General features: G+C 38.8%; 2 protein-coding genes across 2 annotated transcripts; one reads left to right on the forward strand and one right to left on the reverse strand.

Moving 5' to 3' along the window:
- Positions 1-417: 417 nt before the first annotated feature.
- On the reverse strand, positions 418-15274 carry cep152 (centrosomal protein 152). The gene is made up of 28 exons (XM_067590078.1): positions 14615-15274; positions 14309-14423; positions 12468-12577; positions 12277-12337; positions 11857-12183; positions 11303-11462; positions 10700-10840; positions 10157-10296; positions 9530-9730; positions 9209-9356; positions 9010-9101; positions 8725-8888; positions 8352-8553; positions 7958-8062; positions 7739-7869; positions 7506-7634; positions 7286-7421; positions 6667-6852; positions 6316-6576; positions 5883-6014; positions 5130-5783; positions 4790-4865; positions 4520-4687; positions 4331-4415; positions 3431-3522; positions 3062-3218; positions 2871-2974; positions 418-2778 (listed from the first exon to the last, which is right to left on the reverse strand). The coding sequence occupies exons 2-28, from the start codon at positions 14393-14395 to the stop codon at positions 1964-1966; spliced, it is 5064 nt and encodes a 1687-aa protein (XP_067446179.1). The 5' UTR covers positions 14396-14423; positions 14615-15274; the 3' UTR covers positions 418-1963.
- galk2 (galactokinase 2) lies at positions 14475-23070 on the forward strand. The gene is made up of 11 exons (XM_067590082.1): positions 14475-14645; positions 16514-16698; positions 16811-16899; positions 17235-17358; positions 17476-17569; positions 17699-17845; positions 18404-18502; positions 18694-18846; positions 19789-19999; positions 20764-20965; positions 22389-23070. The coding sequence occupies exons 2-11, from the start codon at positions 16649-16651 to the stop codon at positions 22594-22596; spliced, it is 1377 nt and encodes a 458-aa protein (XP_067446183.1). The 5' UTR covers positions 14475-14645; positions 16514-16648; the 3' UTR covers positions 22597-23070.
- The last annotated feature ends 822 nt before the right edge of the window (positions 23071-23892 follow it).

Here is a 23892-nt window from a genome sequence, read left to right on the forward strand (position 1 = left end):
TTTCATGACAATTCATCCAATAGCTGTCAAGACATTTCACTCAACACCACAAAGGTGAACCTCATGGTGGCACAAGAGGAAAATTCATCAGATCACAAAGTCATCGGGGCACCATGAATGTTTGAGCTGCTGTCGGTGATACAGAAGACGTCCAAACTCATCAGGATTCATTCTCTGGACACCATGGATATCGGCACCAAATTCAATCTCAATCTGTCCCGTAGTTGTTGAGATACTTTAGTTTGAACCCAAATGGTGGAACGAGCACGTTGTCATCACTCACTGATAAAATGCTTCGAGGTTTATTGATTATCAAAATTGTTCCCGATAAATTTTATGTCTATCGAGTAATCTCTTCATCGTTTTACCTCTAGATCTATCAGCTCTTACAAATACAAATCAATTATCACTTCTGAATGTGTGGCAAGGTCATTAGATTTATTAAAATGAAATTAAAACAATATATAAAAAAACATGTATTATCTATGCACAGCATATCTCATTAACTTGATATAAAATATTTTAAAATATAAAAACACAAAACACACTGGAATCTAAATCCTTCTGATCCCAAAGAGAGAAAACACGACAACGACACAATTTGTCTAAACCAGCAGCTCAGTGTGCAGCCGGTATCTCTTCAGGATATCACAGGTTAAAGTTACAGAATGGGCAGAACCACGACTTTCGACCTGGAGACATTTTTTGCATCACTTACATCACAGGTAAGTGATGTAAGACATTCGCTTTCATGAGCAAACATTGTGGTATTCATAAAAAAATGAAGGATGTTTGTTACAGTGAAATATCACTATGAACTTTAACACCGTCACAGTGAAAATGTAGAAAAGTTTTGTGGGTTTCTAGTCATCGAGGCTGTATTCATCAGACCTCTCAGGGTAACAGTGAGCACCAACACTGTAAAATCCAGACTGAGCACTGCAAATATTCTGACAGCAAGTTTATGTTTTGGCTTTGTGCTCCTCAAACTGACCTAAATCTCAGTGAGGCAAAGACCCGCAGCTGCATTTTGAAAGCTAGACTGAAATGCAAACAGGATTATGAAAGGCCAAAATAAACAAGTATTTACAGAACTCTAAATGTTTTGCTGTTGCCTGATGTGACACATAATCTAGGCCACAACAGAGAGGTATAAAATGTAACCAGCGTTTTTTTTTTTTTTTTAAACACTGGAACAAGCTATGAATTAAAGTCATAGTTCGACATCTTTGGGAAATACACATATTTGTTTTCTGGTCAAGTTAGATGAGCAGATAAATACCACTCTCATGTCTGTGTGGTAAATGTGAAGATACGGCCAGCAGTGGGTTAGCGTAGCATAGCAAAAAGACTGTAAACAGCTAGCCTAGCTTACATGTTATATCCAGTCTGTTTCAATCTCCCCCTGGCCAAGAAACTGTCATCAAATGTTATATCTCATTTGTTTATTATTTCTTGGCTTGGAGCAGTGACTTGCTGTAGTCACTGGCACATAACCCCCCTTGTAAAACCCACATTTTTCATTGTTACACTTTGGTTTTTGTGCAGACTAAACAAACAAGCAATACAGTGATGTGTTAATTAGCGATTTTGTTATCTTTGGACAGAGCAATGCTAGCAGTTTCCATCTGTGTTCAGTCTTTGTGCTAAGCTAAGTTAACCGGCTGTAGCTTCATATTGAGAGTACAGACATGAGATGGTGTCGATCCTCTCACCCAAAACTTGGCTAGAAAGCAAATAAGTAGAAGTGCAAATAAGTGTATTTCTAAAAATGTTGAACTATTTCCTTTAATTTTAATGCAACATGCTACACATGAACACACTGCACACATCCATGAAGGTTCTATAAAATGTAACCCTTAAACACAGTACTAAAAGGCACAATTTGGTAAACTTATTTAAATCATCAAATGAGTTTCAAACTCATCTCCCCACTTCACCTCAGACTTGTTCTTCACTTTTATCATTTCTGTTGGAAGAAAGGACTGTCAAAGCCGCTGTCCTGCTGACACTGTCTCAACTCAGAGAACAGAGGCCTGGAACCAACGCCATGCTGCTTCTCACCCTCAGAGCCAGGAGTGGGCTGTCTGTGTGCGCTCATCTTCGCTTTGGGATGGTTCAACATTTGGGTGTGAGGTGTCTTCTTAGCGATCTCATTATAAACTGTCAGGTCAGATGCGTCCGGGGTAAGACTACCAAACTCTTTGAAGTCAGTGGCTGATGCAGCAGACACAGAAAACGGCCTCACCGGCTCTACTCTCCTTCCTGAGTAGGATAGTCTGGGGACTTGGAAGTCCATGTCCGAGTCACTGCTGGTCATGCTCCAGTCGGTCCGTTTCTCATCTCTGACAGGAGCCTCCTGGCAGAGGGGGGGTTTGCTCTGTCGCTCTGAGTTGAGGCGCTTGTCTGCTATGACACATTCACCTCCCTGCAGGTACAACTCCCTGTTCTTACTCCTCACAGACAAACAGGCGAAATCCACCTGGGACGGAGAGGCCATCTGTTGAGAAGGTTTATGAGAGTGGAGTTGTGTGTTGCCAGCCGCCTGGAGCTTAATCCCCGCATCCGCTGCGGCCTCATCTTTCCTAGATGCAGAAATGTCCTGGTGGCTCAAAGGTTTAGTCCTCACTGCAGCGGTTAGTTTCTGCTCTGAATCAGCAGAAGTCTTTCCCCTGTGGGATCTCTCCTCTGGTCTTACGTCAAGAAGCTCAGTTAGTGTCGACGGGTTCTTATTGAAACCTGGAGGGCAGCCAGTGGTGGACACAGCTGTCGAACAACCTGTCAATACAATAACGCATGTCAACACCACAATCAGATTGAGGAAAAAAAAAAAAAACAACAGTAAAGCAGTTCTATACAAAAGGACTCACTTGGTAAACTGTAGTTCTTTCCAGATTTACTTTTGAAAGGTGTCTCTAGCACTTTAGCCATAGCTGCCAGCTTGCTTGCAGCATTCATTATTTTCTTTTCAGCCCTGCAGCAGACAGGAAGATCAATACAATTAGCCCGAGGAACCATGATGAAACCCGCAAACAAGTTTAGGACAATTATGGCCTCTTACCCTGTCGTCTTTCCTCCGTCCTCCAGTAACTCTTGCAGACAGGTCAGATAATAGCGCCGCATCTTTCTGGCAGTGTCCTGCCGCTCCCTCTGCACCTCCACGCGGATCATCTCTGCTGCTCTCTCCCGACTCTCCTGGAGATAACGAAGCATGTCTCCTGCCACACAAACACAATTACAGTCTGTGAGTGACTTGGTGAGGTTCTAGGCATGTACGTATAAACATGCAAACCTGCATCAAATCCACACATGGTGAGGAGATCCACATGCGGTACAGGACATTGCATGTAGTGTGGAAATAGTGTCTACTTTTGTCTGCACGACTCCTTTCATCAAAGATGTAATATTTTCGAAGGTCATCACTACCAACCTCTGATCTTTTCTACAGTCTGCAGGTATTGCTGCTTCATCTCCTCGAGGCCCTGCTGAAGATTTTGTTGGTCAGAAAGTTGATCTGAAGTCCTGTAAGAAAGAACATTAAATGTGTTCGCATCATTTTATTGAAATTCATGTTATCAATGCTACTACCACCATGCTCATCATGTGGCTTAAAAGAAGACAATAAATCCACATATCAAGTAAAAGCTACATTAATACAGTATGTATTATTTATTGTTTGAATACTGAGCAGAACCTACATGACTAATTTCCACAAACCAAGTTTCATGAATCCTGTAAAACTATTTTCTGGCCTTCTGCAAATTATTACATTTATTCACTCATGGCTACACAAAGTGTAAATGTTTTTCAATCAAATAGATATAAAAACAGCAGTAGGCTAAGCGCTGTTCTGTCAAACTTCAACTCTGAATTGGGTCTTCATGAAATTACTTTTCATGAAATTACTTTTAGAGCTTTAATTTCCTTTCTTGTTTCTGCATGGATGTCAGGGCGGGACATAATATCTAGAAGGAATAACTGATTTGATTACTTACAATTCAAAAGTAAAAAGTCAAACACATCAAGCAAACATAATCAACATAATCCCATTTGTCAAGCTAGTTATCATAAGGCTGAATGTTAACTAGCTTTTATTCATTTATTTATGTAAATCAGGGAGGTTCACTGAGTTGTGACTTAATTTGGTGGAATATTTAAATATGCAACCAGATCTGATATCCTTAAACAAACTTATCTTGAAAGGAAAAAATACATTTTTTGACATACTTTGCATGTGACAATAGACAGTGTAACAATACAGCTTGAGAAACAATAATTAATTTCTATGACCTTTGAAATAAAGAGTAGAAATGACAAAAACAATACAAACCCTGAGGATTCTTTGGCTTTTTTCACATCCTCTAGCTGCTGCAGATGCTCCGCCTTTGCTTTTTGTAAGCTGCTTTCATGTTCATCTACAATAAACATTAGTGTATCTCATTAACACAGATGCACAGATACAGTTGAGTAAATCTATTTAGATGCCATTTAGACACACATTTTAAATGCAATAAAATACCTTTGAGATGCTGTATAGCAGTTTTGTGCTCTCGAACGCTGTGCTGGAGTTGCCGACACGCTTTTTCTAAGTGTCTCTGGAGCTCCTGGTTCTTCTTCTGCAGCTTACTTGCAGTCTCAACACAATCCTTCCTGCAACGAGTCTGCTCTCTCCTCTGGGACAAGGAGCCTGGAAACAGTGGGTGATATAGTAGATGATAATGTCATATAAACTGTTGATAGTCACTCAACTTCAGTTTCATGAAATTAGTTGATACTTTATGTCACATACTTTGCATTTTGTCGATTTCTTTTTCGTGCTGTTCCTGCGTTTCTTTTAATACCCGGCTCAACCGCTCCTCACTTATCTATAGGAGGGAAAAAATGAAGCCATAAAAGGAACATTTACCACATCAGAAACACAACATCATAAAGACAGCACATTCAAAAATTGGTATAATTCAATGCTGCAGCCTTTAATCATGGCAGTACTTCTTGTGGTTAAACACTCTAACCTTCGTAGTCTGTTGACTCAGTAAATCAATCATTGAACAAAGCCAGTCCTCTTATATAATTAACAGATACAATCACTTGTTTCATCTTTAAACAACAGATAATCTAATAACACTCACTCTTTTCCACTCCTTCTTGGCCTGGGATACTGCTCTGTTGACTATGTCTTTGCAGGAAGTTTGGATGATGTGTGTTATTGTGCCCTCTGACATGGCCCCGCTGGTCCTCCTGGTTTCTTCGGTGCCCTGCTGATCTGTTATGGGATCCCTGAGAAGTTGTCCCTGGACCTCAGCCAGCCCAGTCTGAAGCTCTGCAAGTAAATCCCCCCTCATCTGCTGTGTCTGGGCCTGCTCCTTCTCTGCCTGCTGACATCTCCACTCCTCCTCCCTGGCCCTCAGAGTCTGCTGCAGCTTGGCCTCCATCTGCAGGAGCAGCTCCTTCTTCTGGAGATTGGCATCCTGTCTAGCCTGCTGCAGAGCTTGCTCCAGCTTCTTGCGCTGCTCTTGCAGCTTGGTTTGGTACACCTGCTCACTGTGAACCTGGATAACAGAGATCTCCTGTTGTTTGTCTCGGTTCCAGGCCGCTCTAGCTCCGGCCAGCTCAGCCTTCAGCAGGGCACCTTGCTCTCTCCTCCCTTGTTCCAGCTGGCTCTGGAGAGTTGCCACCTCCTCTTGGAGCTCCTCCACCCTCTGCGCTTCAGAGCTCTGCTCCTCCAGCTGGTTCCTGTGCTGCTTAAGCCACTGCTCCTCTGCCTCCTTCAGGGCCTGGGTTACCTGACACATTTAAAGAAAGATGTGTAATCAGAAAAGAAAAGCCAGATAACAACAGTGACACTTTTTTAGCTCACAAAGATGAAAACCATCAGGTCATACCTGATGTTCTGTGTGTTGTTCCTGTTGTTCCTCCCATTTCTCCTTCTCTGTCTGGAGACAAGCTTGGTATTCTGGTAATGAAGTCAAATCTTCAATCCAGCGATTATAGGCTCTGGTCACTGCACCTTCAACCTGTAACAATGTCACACACGTTTACTACCTTACGACCTTTTTATAACAATAATAATAACAATAACAATAATAATAATAATAATAATAATAATAATAATAATAATAATAATAATAATAGGATGAACCAGATGAATCTTCATGAAAATCTGAAAGTGTGTGAAACAAAATCTAAAAACAACTGTATGCTCACCAAGTCTAGTGGTAAACATCCACATCCTAATTCCAATTGGTACCATACATACAAAACATGGAGTAAAACATTTTGACTAACTAGCATAAGTATTATATAAAGCCCACTGACCTGTTTGGCCATGTCCTCCAGGTGTTTCTCGTGAAGCTCTCTCTGGGCTTGTTTCCTGGCTTCCTCCACAGCTTTGCGTTTGACTTTGTCAGTTTCCAGTTGCAGCTGCAGTTTCTGGGCACTGAGTCTGGAGTCCAGCTCCTCAACAGTGATTGTCACACTGCTGGCCTCAGTCTTATCTGTCTGACAGGTTCCTTCAGCAGTCTGTCTGTGTTTCTCTCCACTAGCCTCCTCCAGCCTCTGGGTCCAGGTCCTCTCCATCTGCACAGAAACAGAACAAAACTTCAAGTCTGATTTGACACCGTCATCACTGATTTGAGGAAGATGGACAGTAATTTGTGGAAAACATACCTCTTGCAGTTCCTCCTTCCAAGCAGCCTTGGCTGAGGTTACGTGAGAGTTCACCTGCTGCTGGATCTCAGTCTCTTTCTCTTTGGACCACAGAGCTTTCAGCTGGTTTATTGAGGCCTGATGCTGAGCCTCAAGCTCAGCTCTCAGTTTCTTCACAGTTGTACCGCTCTCCCCTCTCATCTTTTGCTGAAAATGAGAACCGATCAATCAGAAATAATTTCCTTTCTTCAGACAATCTAGAGGCAAATTATTTGCTCAGTAACAGTTAGATGAAATACAACTTAAAGCAACAGTCATGGGAATAAATAGTTTAAAAAATGTATAGATAAAGCTTCCACTCCAAGCTGAATTTACACATACAACATCTGTATATACTAACATATAAACAAAAGAAAACTTAGGTAAATATAGACATATTGAACAGTCCAAAACCCCAAATAATGAATTTACAATGATAAACATAAAAACAAACTAAATTTGAGAGGCAAAATGAGCCATTTGATAAATGACCTTAATGTTTGACAGAAAACTAATCACCAACAATTTTGATAAATGAATAACTAAACATTTCACAACAACCATAATTAATATTTTATACACATTTCTGAATCTTGCATACCTCATTTTCTCTCATCAAAGCCTCCTCCTTCTCCCTGTCTCGTATTCTTTCTTCCAGCATGTCCTTCTCCTTGCAGACAGATATGTAACACTCTTGCACTGCCAACATCTTATCATTGACCTCAGACAGCTGGGTCCTGTGTAGGAAACAATAATTAATGTGAATAAGTTGCAAAAGTTTCTGGACCACTCAAATTCTCAGTCACATACTGTAGACTTACTGCAGTTGTTGGAGCTGCTGCTGGTGTTGTGCGGTCAGCTGTTCAACATGAGCGTCATGTTCCAGCATGAGCTCTGTTTTGACTCGGTTCACTACGTCGTCCCTATACTGCTGGTTGATCCGCTCAGATCTCCATGAAGAAACAGAAACCATACATATAAATACACACAAACACCTCATGAGGAGGTTAAAAAGAAAACATTAAATGTAATCTTATTTCCGACGGTGTCTTACCGCTCCGCAGCCTCCTGCTTCTCTTGGTCCATGTCCTGGATCATCTCCCTCATCTTGGTGCACAGCTCCAAGTTGGCAGACTTCACCTTGTCCTCACTCAGTTTCAGCTCCTTAATCTTATTTTCTAGCACCTAGAAGTGGAACAGAACAACAACCTTTTGTTGTTTAATCAAAACACAAACAAAATATTAATACATGATTCATTTGGTGATAACCAACCTCCACTTGTTCCTGCAAGTGTCGTTTGTCTTCCTGTAGTCTGATTAACTCTTTCTTAGACTCTCCAGTCATGTCTAGATGTTTGATGGGGCTGGTCTCTCTGACCTGTGGACATAGATGCATTTTTTATGATCACTGTCTGCATCAGAGCCATTTAATCTCCTACCTGTTATTCATGAAGTGTATTATCCATCTACCATTTAGGACAGATCTGATATCATTAGTTTTTTTTTGCCAGCACAACTGAATAGTGTTAGTGAAAAACGTACAATAATATAATTCTTTAAACCTTTCAGGTCCCTGTTTTTAAACGTTCATCATCTTGCCTAAACAGTTTGCATGTTTTTCCATTTTTCTGCATTTAACATCATGTCTGGTCATGTAGAGTCCTCACCGAAGAGCTGAGCTTGGCTTCATCTAACTGGGTCTGCAGCTCGTTCACTCTGGCCTGACAGTGCTGGAGCTCCTCCTGCAGATGGCTGATCTTCTGCCGCTTCCCCTTTAAACTACCCAGACAGCGCTGCATCTCCACTCGCAGCAGCCGCAAAGCTTCATCCTTTGGCAGCTTAGAGTCTGACAGGTTAGCCAGGGCAGTACTGACCATGGCGTAGGAAAAAAGGATTATTATTAATATTAGTGAGAGTGGTAGAAATATTGTCTGTTCACAAAGTTTCATAGTAAACATTTTGCAAACAAAGACAAAAGGACACAGACAATTCAAGAAGTCAAAGACTCATAGTCATGATGACTCTATTATCATGTTGTACCTGTGAAGAGTGCCATTTTTCCTGTTGGTTTTCTTTAATCCTAAATCCATACAGGATTCAGACAGTTGGTTCTCCCAGTCACCATTCAGGTCTAATGCAATAACACCATGTTTAACAGCAGATTCATACAGAGTAATCTGCTCCTTCAAATCGGCCAGGTCCTCCTTCAGGATAAAATGTAAAATAAAAGAAAAAGAGTTCAGTCAACCAAGTTTAAGCACCTTTTTTTGAGTAATAACATTTTGAGGATGATTCCATCCTGACACAGAAAATAGGAGAGCAAACCTGTAAGACTTTGTTCATATTTTCACTCAGTGCCTTGGCTGATTGAGCCTGCTGTAGTTTGATTTGCAGTTGACTCGTCTCCTGCACTGAACCTTGAGACAACAGAACCACAACAGAGAAAAATAAGAGCATGTATATCAAAGTTGCTCAGTCATGTTAAAAATGTGGTTACAGTCTACATGCAGAGGTGTTCACTCACTTGTCTGCAGAAGCTTGGCACATTGTTTTTGACTCTCCTCCAGACGCTGAGTGAGGGCATTGACAACTCTGGCTCTCTCCAGTTGCTCTTCTTCTCTCTGGCGCTCCAGCTGCTTCACCTGCTCTCGTAACCTCTGACTTAAAGCAATCTGAAAGCAACAAACAACTGTTAACATACTCATACGTTTACAATTGTATTTCTTCAAGTTACTTGGACTATGAAAATGTCTGGATATTTATCTGAATTTAAAATAATTGTTAACAAGTTGACACATTAATCTTATGTTTCACTGCTGCATCCTGTAACAGTAAAACTACAGACCTGTTCACTCAGAGCCTGAGAGGTAGAGTCAAGCTTCTGCTCTATGGCCAAGAGTGCAACCTCATGCTGCTCCTTTATGACAGCAAGGTCTCGATCATGCTGCTCCCGTGCTCTGGACAGGGTGTCGGAGCGACACAGCTCCAACATCTGCTGCTTCATACTGTCTACTGCAGCCTCTGCCACCCTCTGCTTCTTCATGTTCTGCAATCAAAGTAAAAATACTGTCTCAACAACTCAAAACTAAAAACAAACAAGCATCTTGTATCAAAGCTTTCTATGAAGATATTCATACTGTCTGCGTTGCTTCTGTTTCAGTGATGTATTATGAAACATTTCAGTGAGGTGTTTCATATTAGATTCTGTAAAGCTGACACAGCCTTAAAATCCATTAATTAAACCTTGTATGTCTGATTGCTTTTCAACAATTATTTTGCTTTTTACAAGTTTCTCCAATTACAGATAATCTAATGTACTGCAGTTGACTGTCAATACCATTGTTTATTATCATGGGCAAAATATTGTGACAGGATCAATTCCTGCACCACTGGTTATACAACCTGTATGTATTTTGCTTTAAACAATCAAGAGGATTGGAATAAAAGAAGGATGTGTCAGAACAGAACTTACTTCCTGGTCTCTCTCATTCAGGGCCTGTACTTGCTGCTCCATTGTCTTAAATTTACTCTGCATTTGAACCTCTCGCTCCTTGGCCTCTTCAACCAGTCGACTTGATTCCTTGAGACTCACGGTTAGACCATCCTTTTCATCTATTGATAATTAAAAATATTATGTTATGTTCCCGTAAGAGTCAAGCAAGAAAATATGGACACATAAGGCCAACATAGGATCCTGTCCCTCTGTGTCTGTAGACACTGCAATGCTTCTTAACAGCCACAAGGGGACAGATATGTATGAAGAGACATCCTATAATATGTCTTTATGCCACAACCAGACACATTTGAAATATAAAAGTGCCAAACACAAATGCTTTTAAATGTTTGCAGGAAAACATAAAAACAATAAATAATAACATGCAGTAGCATGACATTTAATCCTTGATGTATAACAAAATCAGTCAAATCACATTACTTTTCACTGGTTAAGTATTGTAATAAAGTGAGATGCAATTTTCACCCCTTATTTTGAAAGTTAAAACATTGCGAAACATACCTTTGACGATAGCAAACTGATGCTCGAGATATCTCATGTTACGCCTTGAATCCTCCAGTTTTTGCTCCAGGTCTTCAATTTGTCTTTGCTGAGCCTTGTTTAAAATCTGCAGCTGGGCAAGCTGCTCCCTATCAGCAGTTTCTGAAACGCAGCACAAAATTGATATTCAACACATCAATCACTGACGCCTTAAACTGATGTAATCAGCTGACAACTCCCTGTTTTTACATCCTGGGTGGAGAATCCAAAAAACATTGACTAATTAAGGCTATTAAAGCAACTTACCAATTGCATGAGAAATTACACTTTCATGCAGGCTGAATAACCAAATGAATCCTTTCTGACTTCATCATATATAATAGGCATAATTTCAAGCATAATTTTTATTTCTAAAAGAGGAAATAAAACTCTTAAAATAAACCACTTTATAAAAACTAAATATTGAACCCAGTGTTTCTACTCAAACTATTGTAGAGCTCCAGTAAATGTGATTTTTGTCTGGAGGCTGAGACAAGATCACTTTTTTAGCTACAGTACTGTGATTTACATCACTCTACTCCTGTGGTATTAATCCAAGGGCTTAATCAAGGTTGTGAGACTTACGTTGTGTCGAGTCAAGGAATTCTCTCTGTAGATGGTCAAACTGACGTTCTTGGTGTGCAGCCTGTGAGTTAAACATCTTTGGCTGACGGGCAGGATGGTGAGGATTGTAGCTGGCCTTGTACTGATCCACAACTCTGTCTGCTGCTCCAGACTTCAAATTCTGATGATAAAACACAAGAAACACATCATGTTGAAATTAAAATATTGTCTTCAGCAACTCAAGAATGAACAAACTCAAAGTAGCAAAATTAAACTACAGTATCACTCTTATAACCCACAATGACATTACACAACGTGCAGACTGCACAATAACAAAATGTTCATTGACAGTTATTTAAGGTAAAGGAAAGGCACACGTATATATTTCATGTTTGAAATAAAATGTATAATATACATAAAGGGAAAAATAATTGAAATTAGACAGCATGTCTGTTTTATAAGCTCTAAGAGACTTTATGTGACAAGAGCAACAATAATGGTAATGAACCATCAATGCATGTGCTGTTACTTTATTCTGCAATGATGAAATAGACCAAATAAAAAACTCCACTGACTTGAAAATGATTTCTGGCATTGTTGTGTTCCCCGTAGATGTGGTTGTCCCTGCGTCCTCCTTCTCCGTTATATTCCACGGGGTTATTAGTGGCTTGAGAGTATGGGTTAGACATTTCATCTGTGGAAAAATCATTGGTCTCTGTGGAGTTTTCTGTTCCCATGCTGGTGTGCATATAATCTTGTGTGAAATGGTGATCCTGTGACTGCTGGTTCCAGGTGCGAGGCAGAGGTTGAGTTTGAGGATGACACTGATGTCCATTGATCTGAACTTCTCCATCCTCATAAGCGTACTCATGAGAGCCTTGATCATAGTCAACTTCATAGTTCTTTAGAGAGACGTTGACAATAACAGTGATTCATTTTTTTTTAAATTAGAAGTTTAGAAAACAAAAATCTGTGAGAACAAACTAACACCATACCTGTTCATGAGAGTTTGGCCTTGGATGGTCTGACCATTGCTGAGTCCATGTGGACCGTGGGCTGAGAGGGCAAAGAAAAAGCATAATTATATCACAGTGAATGTACTCATGGTATGTCTCACTTGTTTTGAACGTCACTCATACTTATGCAGATTATTAATGTGTCAACAACCACATACAGTATGTGTTACCTGTTGCCAGTGTTTTTATTGCTGCAGGTAGAGTACTCCAGCTCTGGGGAGGAGGAGTCGATACTGTCATCCAGCATGTCATCAGGCAGGTCCGTGAGCAGTTTGTGCAGCTGTAGAAAAATAGCACATGGAAATGAGTCACCAAGGTTGCTCTGCAACCAAGTTATAAAAGGAACACAGAAAAAAACAGCAGAGAGGAGCAGCAATCACTGCTAGGCATATAAAATACATCAGAAGGTACATTTTTACAATTTTGCTTCAAAGAGATCTAAAACATCAATTTTGAGAAACAATTTAATTTTCAATAAAATTCAGCACTCAGTATTTTGAAAATAGGTTAAACCAAAATTCTATTGCCCAGTGATGAATAAAGCTCAATACAGATAAAGAAACATTTTCCATAAGTTTTAGTATTCACAAACATGGGTATTTTATGTGTCATTTAGCATATGTGTACATCTCACATTGGAATAAAGCTCTACTGTATTTGTAAAATACACTTAGTATGCTTTTGGTGAAAACAAACACAAACAAAAAACTGACAAACAACAATGTTTTGTCTTCATGTCGAAACAGCTTAGCACTTTATGTCACAAAAACAACAAAGCAAATTCTACTCTACGTCAGTAACAGACTGACCAGTCTTGCTTTGCAACCAGCCATGAGTGATGGAACAAGCAGAGCCAGCTGGACTTACTTCCCACAAGGACTGTTGAATATTCCTCAAATCCTCCACTGTGTCCACAACCGAAGGACCCATATTATCCCACTTACACATTGAACAAAGTTTTAAAGAGGCACTTCTGCATCAGCTGTGAAGCCACATGATAACCTCCTAGTCCAATCTTTCTGCAGAAAAGACCTTCTGTGTGAAACATCCAAAATGTGCCTGGCATGTGGTCGACTCCCTGCAGTATTGCCGTGTTTTGCTCAGAAAGAACTCCATTGTTTAGACAAAACATATAGCATGGTTAACTGGAGCAGAAACATTCCAATTACCGGTGGCAAACATTGTCCACTTGACCAGCTTGTGTGTAATACATAGGCTACTCCACAAAAAAAGTAATCAATTTCCAGATTAATATTTTTCCAAAGTCCAATTCTTCTGATTATTTTAGCCCACTGGAAAGACATTCAGTGAGTTTCTTCATGCTCACTCTATTCAAGTACAAGTGGCGCCAAGCACAGAATCAAGGTAACCTAAATAGAGAGAAAGTAGGGAAAAACCAGGGCAGCGCTAGTTTCAGTGTGACACACCTGAAAGGAGGATTTTTCCTTGAGCCAATAATAGCACAGGTTCATGGTGCAACAGATTGTAGGCGTGAGTACTGACACAACATACCTATCTAACTGTGAAGCTGCCGGTGCTTGTAATATTCAAACAGTGCACACCCTCAAATGCTTCCCCAAACAACAATACTAACTCAGAGCAGAACAAATCAGAACCTCACAAATTTAATGTTCACAACAGCTCAAAAGGGATAGTAATAATTAGGTTAACATACCAACATGACTGTTAACATTATGCACTATCAGTGAGGTAAAGCTGGTAGTTATTGTGTTGAAGCAGAGACAAGTAATGCATGGAGCACTCCACATTACAAGCTACTTTTTTATATAATTTTAGTATACCCTAAATATTTTCTATAATCTGACGTGTTGATTAATAGATGTTTGAATTCATATGAACAATAGAGAAACCAACATAGCTCAATACAGAAACCAACATAGCTCAATCAGAGTACCTTTAACAAAATCACTCTGGCAAGTGACAAAACCAAATCCAACAACTGGGAAGTGGCAAAAACAGTTTTACAATATAATAAGTATGTGTGTTGCACCTCTTGCTCTCTTGCATAGTCCTCTTGATCGTATTCTTCCTCATCATGCTGGGTTTGAAGAGCAGCACTGTCAAAATCAATAGACATAATGCACAGCCTGTTGGTGTACGGTGCGCTGGGAAAAGAGGTGGAAAAACAAAAAAACGTAAGAGGGGAAGTTACAAAGAGCCAGGAGACGTCATTTATTACGTTTGATGTTGGCGTTAAATATGAGTAAATGAGTTACCGAAGATAACGGTATAATCTGGCTAAAAGTTATGTGACTGCCGCATTGATATCAACGAGTCAAACTGACACCTAGCTTACCTCTTGCAAAATAGGGCTGTTGCTTCCTTTGGTGAGCTGCTTATTCCTTTATTGAAGTACTGTCGTTAATGTTTATTAACTGCCAGCCACATTACTGTTTACATTACAAAGCAGCGACGCTAAGCTAGCTAACTATCGTTACCCTGGCCATGCTAGCTTGTCTTTGCAACAACGAACCCGACAGACATAAAAAACGATCTGGCCATGCTAAGAAAAACCTATGCTAGCTACGTTTAATCAAACGTACAGATTCACGGGTCCGTTCAGAAGTTTAACGCCACTTTGGTTACTATTTGTCCAAGCAGTAAGCTTCGTGAGATACAAAGCTAACACAGGCTAACGTTAGCCGGCTGCCCTTCCTCTTTAAGCAGCAGTCTCGCCCACTTTGAAAACTCGCGCGCAGCAGCAGCGCCAAACCGCTCCGGATCTTATTGGCAGAGCACATAAACACTGACTGAACAGAGCTTCTTATATCGTCATGACTGACGTTATTTCACAAATAGACTCGTACATCTGTCTAATATTCATTCTCCCTAACAAAAAATGCATGGTAGTAGCTACTTTATAAACACTATTCTTCTTACTGCCAACCCAGGAACTGCGAAGCTAACTACGTCTCCATGGTAACAGAGTTGTTAGAATTCTGGGTAGTGTAGTCACTGTGTTTCCCTGGAAACAAGTCTATGAAACAAGGCGATGTCTCTCGTCACTTATTTTACCTTATACAAACTCTTTTGACATTGAATAATAGAAAAAGTGCAAAAAAAGCATACACTTTATTGCTTAGCACGCAAAAGATTGCAGTAAACTGTAAACATTTGCTGCATTGGTTTACCTATAGGCTATGTAATCACATGGTTTGCCTACTAAAGATAAACATTTTGTGCATTAATCATACTGGAAATTGAAATAAGTTAACAAACATTACACATGTGAACAAATCTTTAACAGAATCTGAGGCGGTATATAGGCTACTCTGTGTCCTCTAATAAGAGGGACATCTATCACATTGCTTTGCTTTTTTTTAGTTCACCGCATATGGAAACAGCATCTGACTGGGTCACTTTATGAAAATTAGGTTGCTGGCTCTTGATCTCTGGCATTTTAAAATGTTATGTTCTCATCTTGGCAGCTGTATGCCTGACGTGTGGTATAATTGCATCAAAAAGAAATACTTATTATTTATAAATTCAGAGAGGCGGAATTATAATGGCACAAAAACATGTAAGTGAAAATCAAATACGTTGCATAATTTAATCTAAAGTACAAGTCAAATAGAAAAATAAAAAGTGAAAATGTGTTGTTAACATCTCTATAACGTGTTATTATTCTTATAATTAATGTAACGTATTATGTGAATAATGTGATATATGTTGATTGTTATGCAAGCTGAAGACGAATTTCTAGTTTTGTTCAACAAACGTGGACAATAAAATTGTTTAGATTTTTTAACATAAGTCATACAAAAATACAGTAGTTTCTTGGTGAAATAAACGCCCTGACTTGCAAAAAGCACAATCAGGAAATTATTAAGGGGTTACAGTTGAAATCAAACCAAAATAGGCTATTGAAAATCTTTTTAATTTTTAATTTTTTTTTTTTTTAGATCTTTCTTTACAATTTTAACTAAAGTGCCAGACTGCTGGGGTTTGACCATAAAATGTTTAAAGGTGAGTTTGGAGACAGTCCGGTGAATTCTGTCCTCAATAATAACTAAATAGGTATATTCTGACGTCATCGCCCTGAGCCTACGTATCGCTGTACGTAAGTTGACTCCGCCCCCTATCCTCCAGCCTCTTCCGTGTTTGTGCCGCTGCACCGTCAGCTGTTTCAGAGTCAGCTCCTCTGTTACTAACACCAAGTTACCGACACAGAACTAATCTTGAACTCGTGTTTTAGAGCTGATCCCAGTTCAGTGGTTTTGGTGTCCGCGCTCCTCTTGTGACAGTCAGCTGATCTCGACCAGGATCTGCAAAAGCTGTGAGTGCAGCTGTCTGACAGCCACAAGTTCATAGTCGTTTTAAACAGGGAGAGATGGCCACAAATCCGCCCAAGTTAAAAACTGCGATCAGTGCCAATGAGAGGTGAGTAGATGTAAGATGTGCTGATTGAAAGAGAGACAGAGAGGTGAAGAAAACAGATGATTTCGGTGTCTGATGCTCCCTCATTTCATTGTTCATTTCTTATTCTTTACAGGCTGCAAAACTTAAAAAATACATTTGAAACAAAGTATGGAAAATCTCCTCTTTTCTACGCATGTGCACCAGGCAGGGTTAATCTCATAGGTAGGTTTCATTTCACTTTTATTATTTACTCAACTGCTAAAAAAAATTGTATTATTTGTTAGATGAAAGGCTCCTAATATTAAAAAATCCCTCCTGACTCCTGAAGGAATTTAATTCATAGTTTCAGTGGAGGATCTTAATCTCTGTCTGTGTGTGTTGTGCATAAAGTGGATCAACACCCTCATTAGGAAAAAAAATGAGATATATGTAATTTTATGAAAGGAAAATAATCAAATTTAAGCTTTCATCCAACAATATTGGTCAGATAAATTATTTTAGTCTACTCAGCAGTCGACTCCTTCTCATATTTTTTTCACATTTCTCACATTTAACAGGAGAGCACATCGATTACTGTGGCTATTCTGTGCTCCCGATGGCTATTGAACAGAATATCCTTGCAGCCGTCTCAGTGAACAATTCAGGGACAATCCAACTTGCCAACACAAATCCTCAATACAAGTAAGACTTTAACACTCGCGATCATTGCTGAACTTTTACATTTGATTTTGTAATTAATTCAGGAGCTTAAAATGCATGAAACAGTATCCTCATCTGTTGTTGTTTGTCTCTTTGCAGCGATTTCACCGTGTCGTGTTCAGGTGACATTGCCATAGACAGAGACAATCCAAAGTGGTATTATTATTTTCTCTGTGGAGTTAAAGGTATTCAGGTAAGATTTTGCACTGATGCTTCTTCATTCACGTCAAGGATAGAATATAGTATCCAGTCTGTAATACTGCATACATGATGGTAAAATGTTCACATAATGTTGGTTACGTTTGCTATGTTTTTATTACAGGAGAAGTTTGGGATTGCTCCTTTATCAGGGATGTCGTGTGTCGTTGATGGGACCATTCCTCCCAGCTCTGGCCTGTCCAGTTCTAGTGCCTTAGTTTGTTGTGCCGGGCTCGTTACAATGGAGGCAAATCAGAAGTCCCTCTCCAAGGTAAAATGCTTTATAATTGAGGCATTTTATGTAGACACTATATAATCTTTTTTTTTTTTTTTTTTAAAGAAAAACCAATTTTTTAGGCAGAAATTGACAAATATACGAGATTCAATCTGCAAAAGATCAATCGATCAATCAAACTTTACTTGTATAGCACTTTTCGTACAAGTTAGAGCAATTTAAAATGCTTTACAGATGACTGACAAGCCAACAGTAAGAACAAATGCAGGCAGTACAAAGACTAATGCACATGTGAATAATAATAAAAATAAGTAAAATAGATCTCAAATAAAATAAGAATTAGATAAAACTGAAAAAGACAATGATGTTAAAATAAGTAAGATGGACTTAAACATTTTAAAACATAAGTACAATAAAATAAATAAGTAAGTAAAATAAATAATGGTCATAAAATATTTTAATCAAATGACTCCTAACTTCAAAATGATCCCATAATGTGCTTCACTTTCATGCCGTCAGTCAATGTAAGAGAGTGTTTGTCCTTCTCGACTGGTCTGTTTAATCTGTTCCTCGTTCTGTTCTGTATTCCTCCAGGTGGCGCTGGCTGAGATATGTGCCAAATGTGAGCGCTACATTGGCACAGAGGGAGGGGGCATGGACCAGTCCATCTCATTCCTGGCAGAGAGAGGAACTGTATGTTGTGCTCGTTGAATAGCTTCACTACACTATAAAGCATTAATACACTATATAACTGTCTAAAAAGATGCGTAATGAATATATGTTTGGTGCAAAGTCCCTACCATATAAGTAATGATCTGGTTTGTTGTTTAATATCTTCTATCTAGTCAGCAGTTAAACCTTTTGAATTTTCTGCCCTCCATCAGGCAAAGCTGATAGAGTTTCAGCCTCTGCGGGCCACTGATGTCAAACTCCCAGATGGAGCCGTGTTTGTGATTTCCAACTGCTGCGAGGAGATGAACAAAGCTGCCTCTTCTCATTTCAACATCCGTGTGGTGGAGTGTCGGATCGCCACAAAGGTACATTCATCCCGATCAGTGGTTCTCGAACTGATTCTGGGGGGTCGAAGGATGATTTAACAAATTATACACTATAAGTTTACTATCATGTCTGTTAATTTAGATACAGGTAAAATAATATCAACTTCAAAAGATGTAGAAAAAAAGGTTTTACTGCATGTGCAGCTTTTGATGTGAGTTTTGAACAAGCATCACTTTGTTTTAAGGGGACACAAGTTAAAAAAGGTTTTGTAGGCCCGGTACTGTTAGTCCTCTTACTAGCACCCATGAGCATAAATATTGTGTCCATAAAAATGAGAAGAAATCTCCATTCACCAGACTTTTTAATGCATTTTGCAGGGTTATTTCTTTTTTTGAAATGATATTTTCAAACAAAAAGAGTGGGTTGATTTGGTAAACATAATACTTGTTAAGGGACAGTGTCTTTCAGTGACATATAGTATGTACTCCATTACATATTATAGGTGTATATGTTTATTTTACATATTGTAGTGTTCAGGTAAAGGTCAGTTTCTACATACAGTTTATTTCATTGACAATTATATTTCAGTCGTCCTTTGTTGCAGAGTTCGAAAATGTATTTTAAAGAGATATTCAGCCTGCACCATGACTTAAGGCAGGATTCATAATGTAACCAAAGACCAATCAACTTCTGCTCTAAAAAAAATTACAATCACAGGCTTAATGACATTTGACTTACAGAGAATGGAGGAAATCATTAAAATGTACAGAAAGACGTGTTTTAAAACTGATTATCTTGGAACTTCCGTGTTGCACTTGAAGACGTAGTCAAGCTTCACCTGTGTTGGGTCTGATTCTGAGCAATATGTAAATATTTATATGGCAAAAGTGAAAAACATGATTGGCATTTGAACAGGATGGATGATGTGTGTAATATTCCATCAAACTTTATATAAAATATCTTGGCTGGTATGAACTCAGATGCTGGCCCAGGCGCAGGGTCTGGACTCGGGCAGGTTGTTGAAGCTGGGGCAGGTTCAGACGGAGCTGAAGGTGTCTCTGGAGGAGATGCTGGATCTGGTGGACGAGGTGCTGCACCCTGAGCCGTACAGCCGGGAGGAGATCTGCAAGGCTCTGGGCATCACCTCCGAGCTGTTTTCCACTGAGCTGCTGAGCGCTAACACTCAGCATGGTGAGAAACAGCAAATAGCTTCATCTATGTATTTTTATATCTGGATTATATCTAATGCTGGAACAAATAGTTGAATAATTGATTATAGATTAAAACATTAATTGAATGTTCAGTAATCTAGTCAGTTATCTAGTGAAAATCCCAAATATTAACTTCTGAAATGTGAGAACTTGAATTTCTTCTTTTACTATCACTGTAAATTTAATGTCTTGGAGTTTTTGGACTGCATTTTAGATTCTGTTAAGTTGTGACAGACATTTATCATTATTTATGACAATTTATAGACTAAACAAATTAAAAAACATATCAACAGATTGGTCAGCAGTAGCTGCAGCCCTAATTACATGCACATACAGTGTTTATATATCAAAATAGTTACATGAGTTGTATGTTATCAATGTAGTGTGATATCTATATATTCCTGGACTTAATGACATTACATTTATACATCATAAATTTCAAGCATATCACCTGTTCTAGCTTAAACAAATGAATGGTGACCAGCCATTACTAATAGTTTTCTTTTTCAAAAATGTTCTTGTGTGTAAATATCTTCTAAAAAGCTGCAGATGATCCTGAAAATATCATCATATTCTATTGATATTGAGGTATTTCATCAAAATATTTAAATATGTCAGTTTGGCTCAGCTATGTCGACATCATCACAACCAAGAAGAAAGTTTGGCAGGATCAGAGTCTCCATTCAGATGAATAACAGACAGATTTTACAAAACAGCACATGCTTTCTCTCCTCTCTCTCTCAGTGACGCACTTCAAGCTGTACCAGCGAGCCAAGCACGTGTACGGTGAAGCTGCACGGGTGCTGCGGTTCAAGAGCGTATGTGACTCTGAACCCACTGAATCCGTACAGCTACTAGGAGACCTGATGAACCAGAGCCATGCAAGCTGCAGAGACCTGTACGAGTGCAGCTGCCCCGAACTGGACCAACTGGTGGACATCTGTCTGTGAGTGCAGCAAATTAGTCTCATTTCACTCACTGCAATACAGGACAGAATGAGATAAAATGAGCTACAATTACATTTTATATTACAGCTGATGTTGGGGTTTTTGTAGCCAATGTAGTTTTAGAGATTTGACTCTTAAAAGAAGAAGTTGGACTTTAAGAACATCTAACTTTAGGTGAAGTGACGTAGTTTTTTAGTTGTGTGTAATAGTGATATCTGCTTTGTAATCTCTGCAAAAACAAAGGTGTAAATAATAAAACTCATGATGGCTGAGTTCCATCTAGCTGCTTCAATTTCAGGGTCCTGGTATTGAGCATGCTGGCTCACTGTCACACTGTCATTGCTTACCGGGACACTTAGTGAATCAGAGCCATCGTTAATATTAATAGTAATACCTTTTCCTACTATGACAAGACGAAATGTCTGCTATTAAAAAATGTCTATTTACATTCACAGTTACGCAGTGTTTACAGGCCAATATTGTGCCATATACTGTACATCCTTAACTCTTACATACTGTTCAAGTTAACTTTGACCCATTTTTACATATGAGATCAGTAAAAACACACTAAATGTCACAATTTTAAGACTCTTCCTAAAGTGACCCAGAATATACAAAAGTGGAAATATTTCAAATTTTTAAAACATTTTTTGGTAGCTGATACACATTTTTGTACATGGAGGGTGTTCCACGTTGAATTTGACCCGTACATATTACAAAATTTTAAAAATAACCATTCAAAAATGTTGCATTCTTCACATTCAATAACATTCATTGAAATCCTGATGGCTGTTATGTTGTTCTGTTTTATGTAACATAAGACCATATAGAGTTTTTTCTCCATGAACAAATAGTGTAAAACCTAAAGAATTTACTCTCTGCTCCCTGAAAACTCAATTAAGGATTAATCACCCATTTATTAATGGCTGATACAGTATTTATGAATGAAAAAATAGATGTGCAGTTCAGAAGTTTGATATGAAGATTAATTATGAGGGGATACTGTCAAGGGTCAGATTATGAACAGTATGTAAGTGTTAAACTAATGAATAATAGAGCTTCAAATGCTTCTAAGTTGTAGAACATTACAAAACTAAATCAATCAATGATCAGTCTTTATTATGAGAAGAACTCTCGGCTCCACATTCACTCAAAAATGTCCACTTTATTTTATACAGTTGAAAAATGTAAACAAATTTAATAAATAAATAAAAGACTTTTAAAGGAAATGTGTTATCTGGAACTCTCATCCTGTGTGCTGTATATTTAGTGCTGCTTTACCATCATACGATCACACTTTACCTCTTCCATGTTCTATACCTATCAGCTAACTAACTCTTTATGCTCCATACTGAGGTTGAAACAGTGTACTGAAACATACATTAGTCATAAATAGCTTTTTCTTGTTTCTGTTGGTTACAGGAAGTCGGGGGCAGTGGGCTCTCGGCTGACAGGAGCAGGTTGGGGCGGCTGTGCTGTCTCCATGGTTCCCAGTGAGAAAGTGGAGTCTTTCTTACAAGCAGTGAGAGAAGCTTTCTACCTCCCCGATTCACGCAGAGCAGCGATGGAAAAACAAAGTTTGTTCGTATCAAAGCCGGGTGGAGGAGCTGCAGTTTTCCTCGAGGAGTGAAACATATCATCCATGTCTGTTTACACAGCTGCAGGGAAATAAATTACTTTTTTCTTTTTTACACTTTATGGGCTTTTACAAATTACAATGTAAAACGAATGGTAAAACTTACTTCTGTGTTTCATTTTACCTCTTAATTCAAGATTATTCTTGAAGGGCCAAAAATTGACGTCAGGGGTGTGTTATTTCTTACAAAGGGAACTTGATTTTTGTGTTTAAAATATGCTTTTCAAAATAAATCATGAATGTTTTTGTAATAAAATGATTTTGTACAGCTAACTCAGTGATACTGTTCATTATAGATTATGCTCTTGTAAACAACAAAAGATGACAAATAACAATCACGTTTAATTTGTACTGTATAAAATCCATCCATCCATCTGTTATTAACATTTCCGATATCAACATCATGTAATTAACAAAGGCAAAAACAACAGGAAGAATTAAATATGCTGAATATTTTCAGGCTTTACATGTGCACTTGTCATAATTGGAAAAGCATCACTTACACATGTTTTTTTCTGCTGTTGCAGTGTGTCATGTTTATGTTGTGGTAAAGCTATGTGGCCCACTGGGAAATCAGGGTAGAAAGTCCTGATTACAGGATCCCACTATGAGCTTGAGCTTCTGCACAAGATCAATTTTACTTTATTAGAGAGCAGTGATGGTGGAGGTGGAGGTGTGGTGTAAGGCACATGCTACTGTACTGTACATTTACTGCAGTACTCTGCATTCACATCTGTTCAGGGACCTTTATCACATAGTATCCCCAACCCAGCCAGTACTTCTTGTTGCTCTCCCCGGTCAACAACCAATTTAATGGGGGGAAAAAAAAGAGTTGTTTGTTTGAATACTTAAGGTTTTAATAGATTGTTTTTTTTTAACTTCTCTTTTCTGTCTCACTTATTCTCCTCATTTTGGGGAGCAGGCCTGTGGGACTAGTCTATGAACCAAATAGAAATAGACATCATGTTTGAGGTCTGATAGTTCACACATATGTTGTACAGTTACTGTACAAAATGAGGAGTAAATCTGTATTTTAAAGAAGTGTTGAAAGTTCCACTATATGTGGCCGAGACAAACTCTATTCAAGCCTACTTCAAACTATTTTATTTAATTTCATTGGAGACAAATTAACATAACTTAATGTCTTGCACCATTTCTGAGGAATTTACACAATTTGTGCAACGTGTACTGAACTAGAGCTGGACCTTCAAGGATGACTATAACTAACAGAAACAAACATCAAATACTGAGGCAACCACCAGATATTCTGAGGCAATAGAGGAGCTGTGT

This window comes from Thunnus thynnus, chromosome 5 (assembly GCF_963924715.1).
Source record: "Thunnus thynnus chromosome 5, fThuThy2.1, whole genome shotgun sequence".
Lineage (NCBI taxonomy): Eukaryota > Metazoa > Chordata > Actinopteri > Scombriformes > Scombridae > Thunnus > Thunnus thynnus.

Bases quoted from the DNA above. Each gene is read 5' to 3' on its own strand.
- cep152 (XM_067590078.1), bottom strand. From the start codon at position 14,395: ATGTCTATTGATTTTGACAGTGCTGCTCTTCAAACCCAGCATGATGAG. The intron at 6,015-6,315 runs GTCAGTGGGCTT...ACATTGTTACAG, and splicing joins TGGAGGACATGGCCAAACAG to GTTGAAGGTGCAGTGACCAG. The intron at 4,866-5,129 runs GTGAGTGTTATT...TCCCTCCTATAG, and splicing joins CCAAGAAGGAGTGGAAAAGA to ATAAGTGAGGAGCGGTTGAG.
- galk2 (XM_067590082.1), top strand. From the start codon at position 16,649: ATGGCCACAAATCCGCCCAAGTTAAAAACTGCGATCAGTGCCAATGAG. The intron at 17,570-17,698 runs GTAAGATTTTGC...TTTTTATTACAG, and splicing joins GTGGAGTTAAAGGTATTCAG to GAGAAGTTTGGGATTGCTCC. The intron at 20,000-20,763 runs GTGAGAAACAGC...TCTCTCTCTCAG, and splicing joins GAGCGCTAACACTCAGCATG to TGACGCACTTCAAGCTGTAC.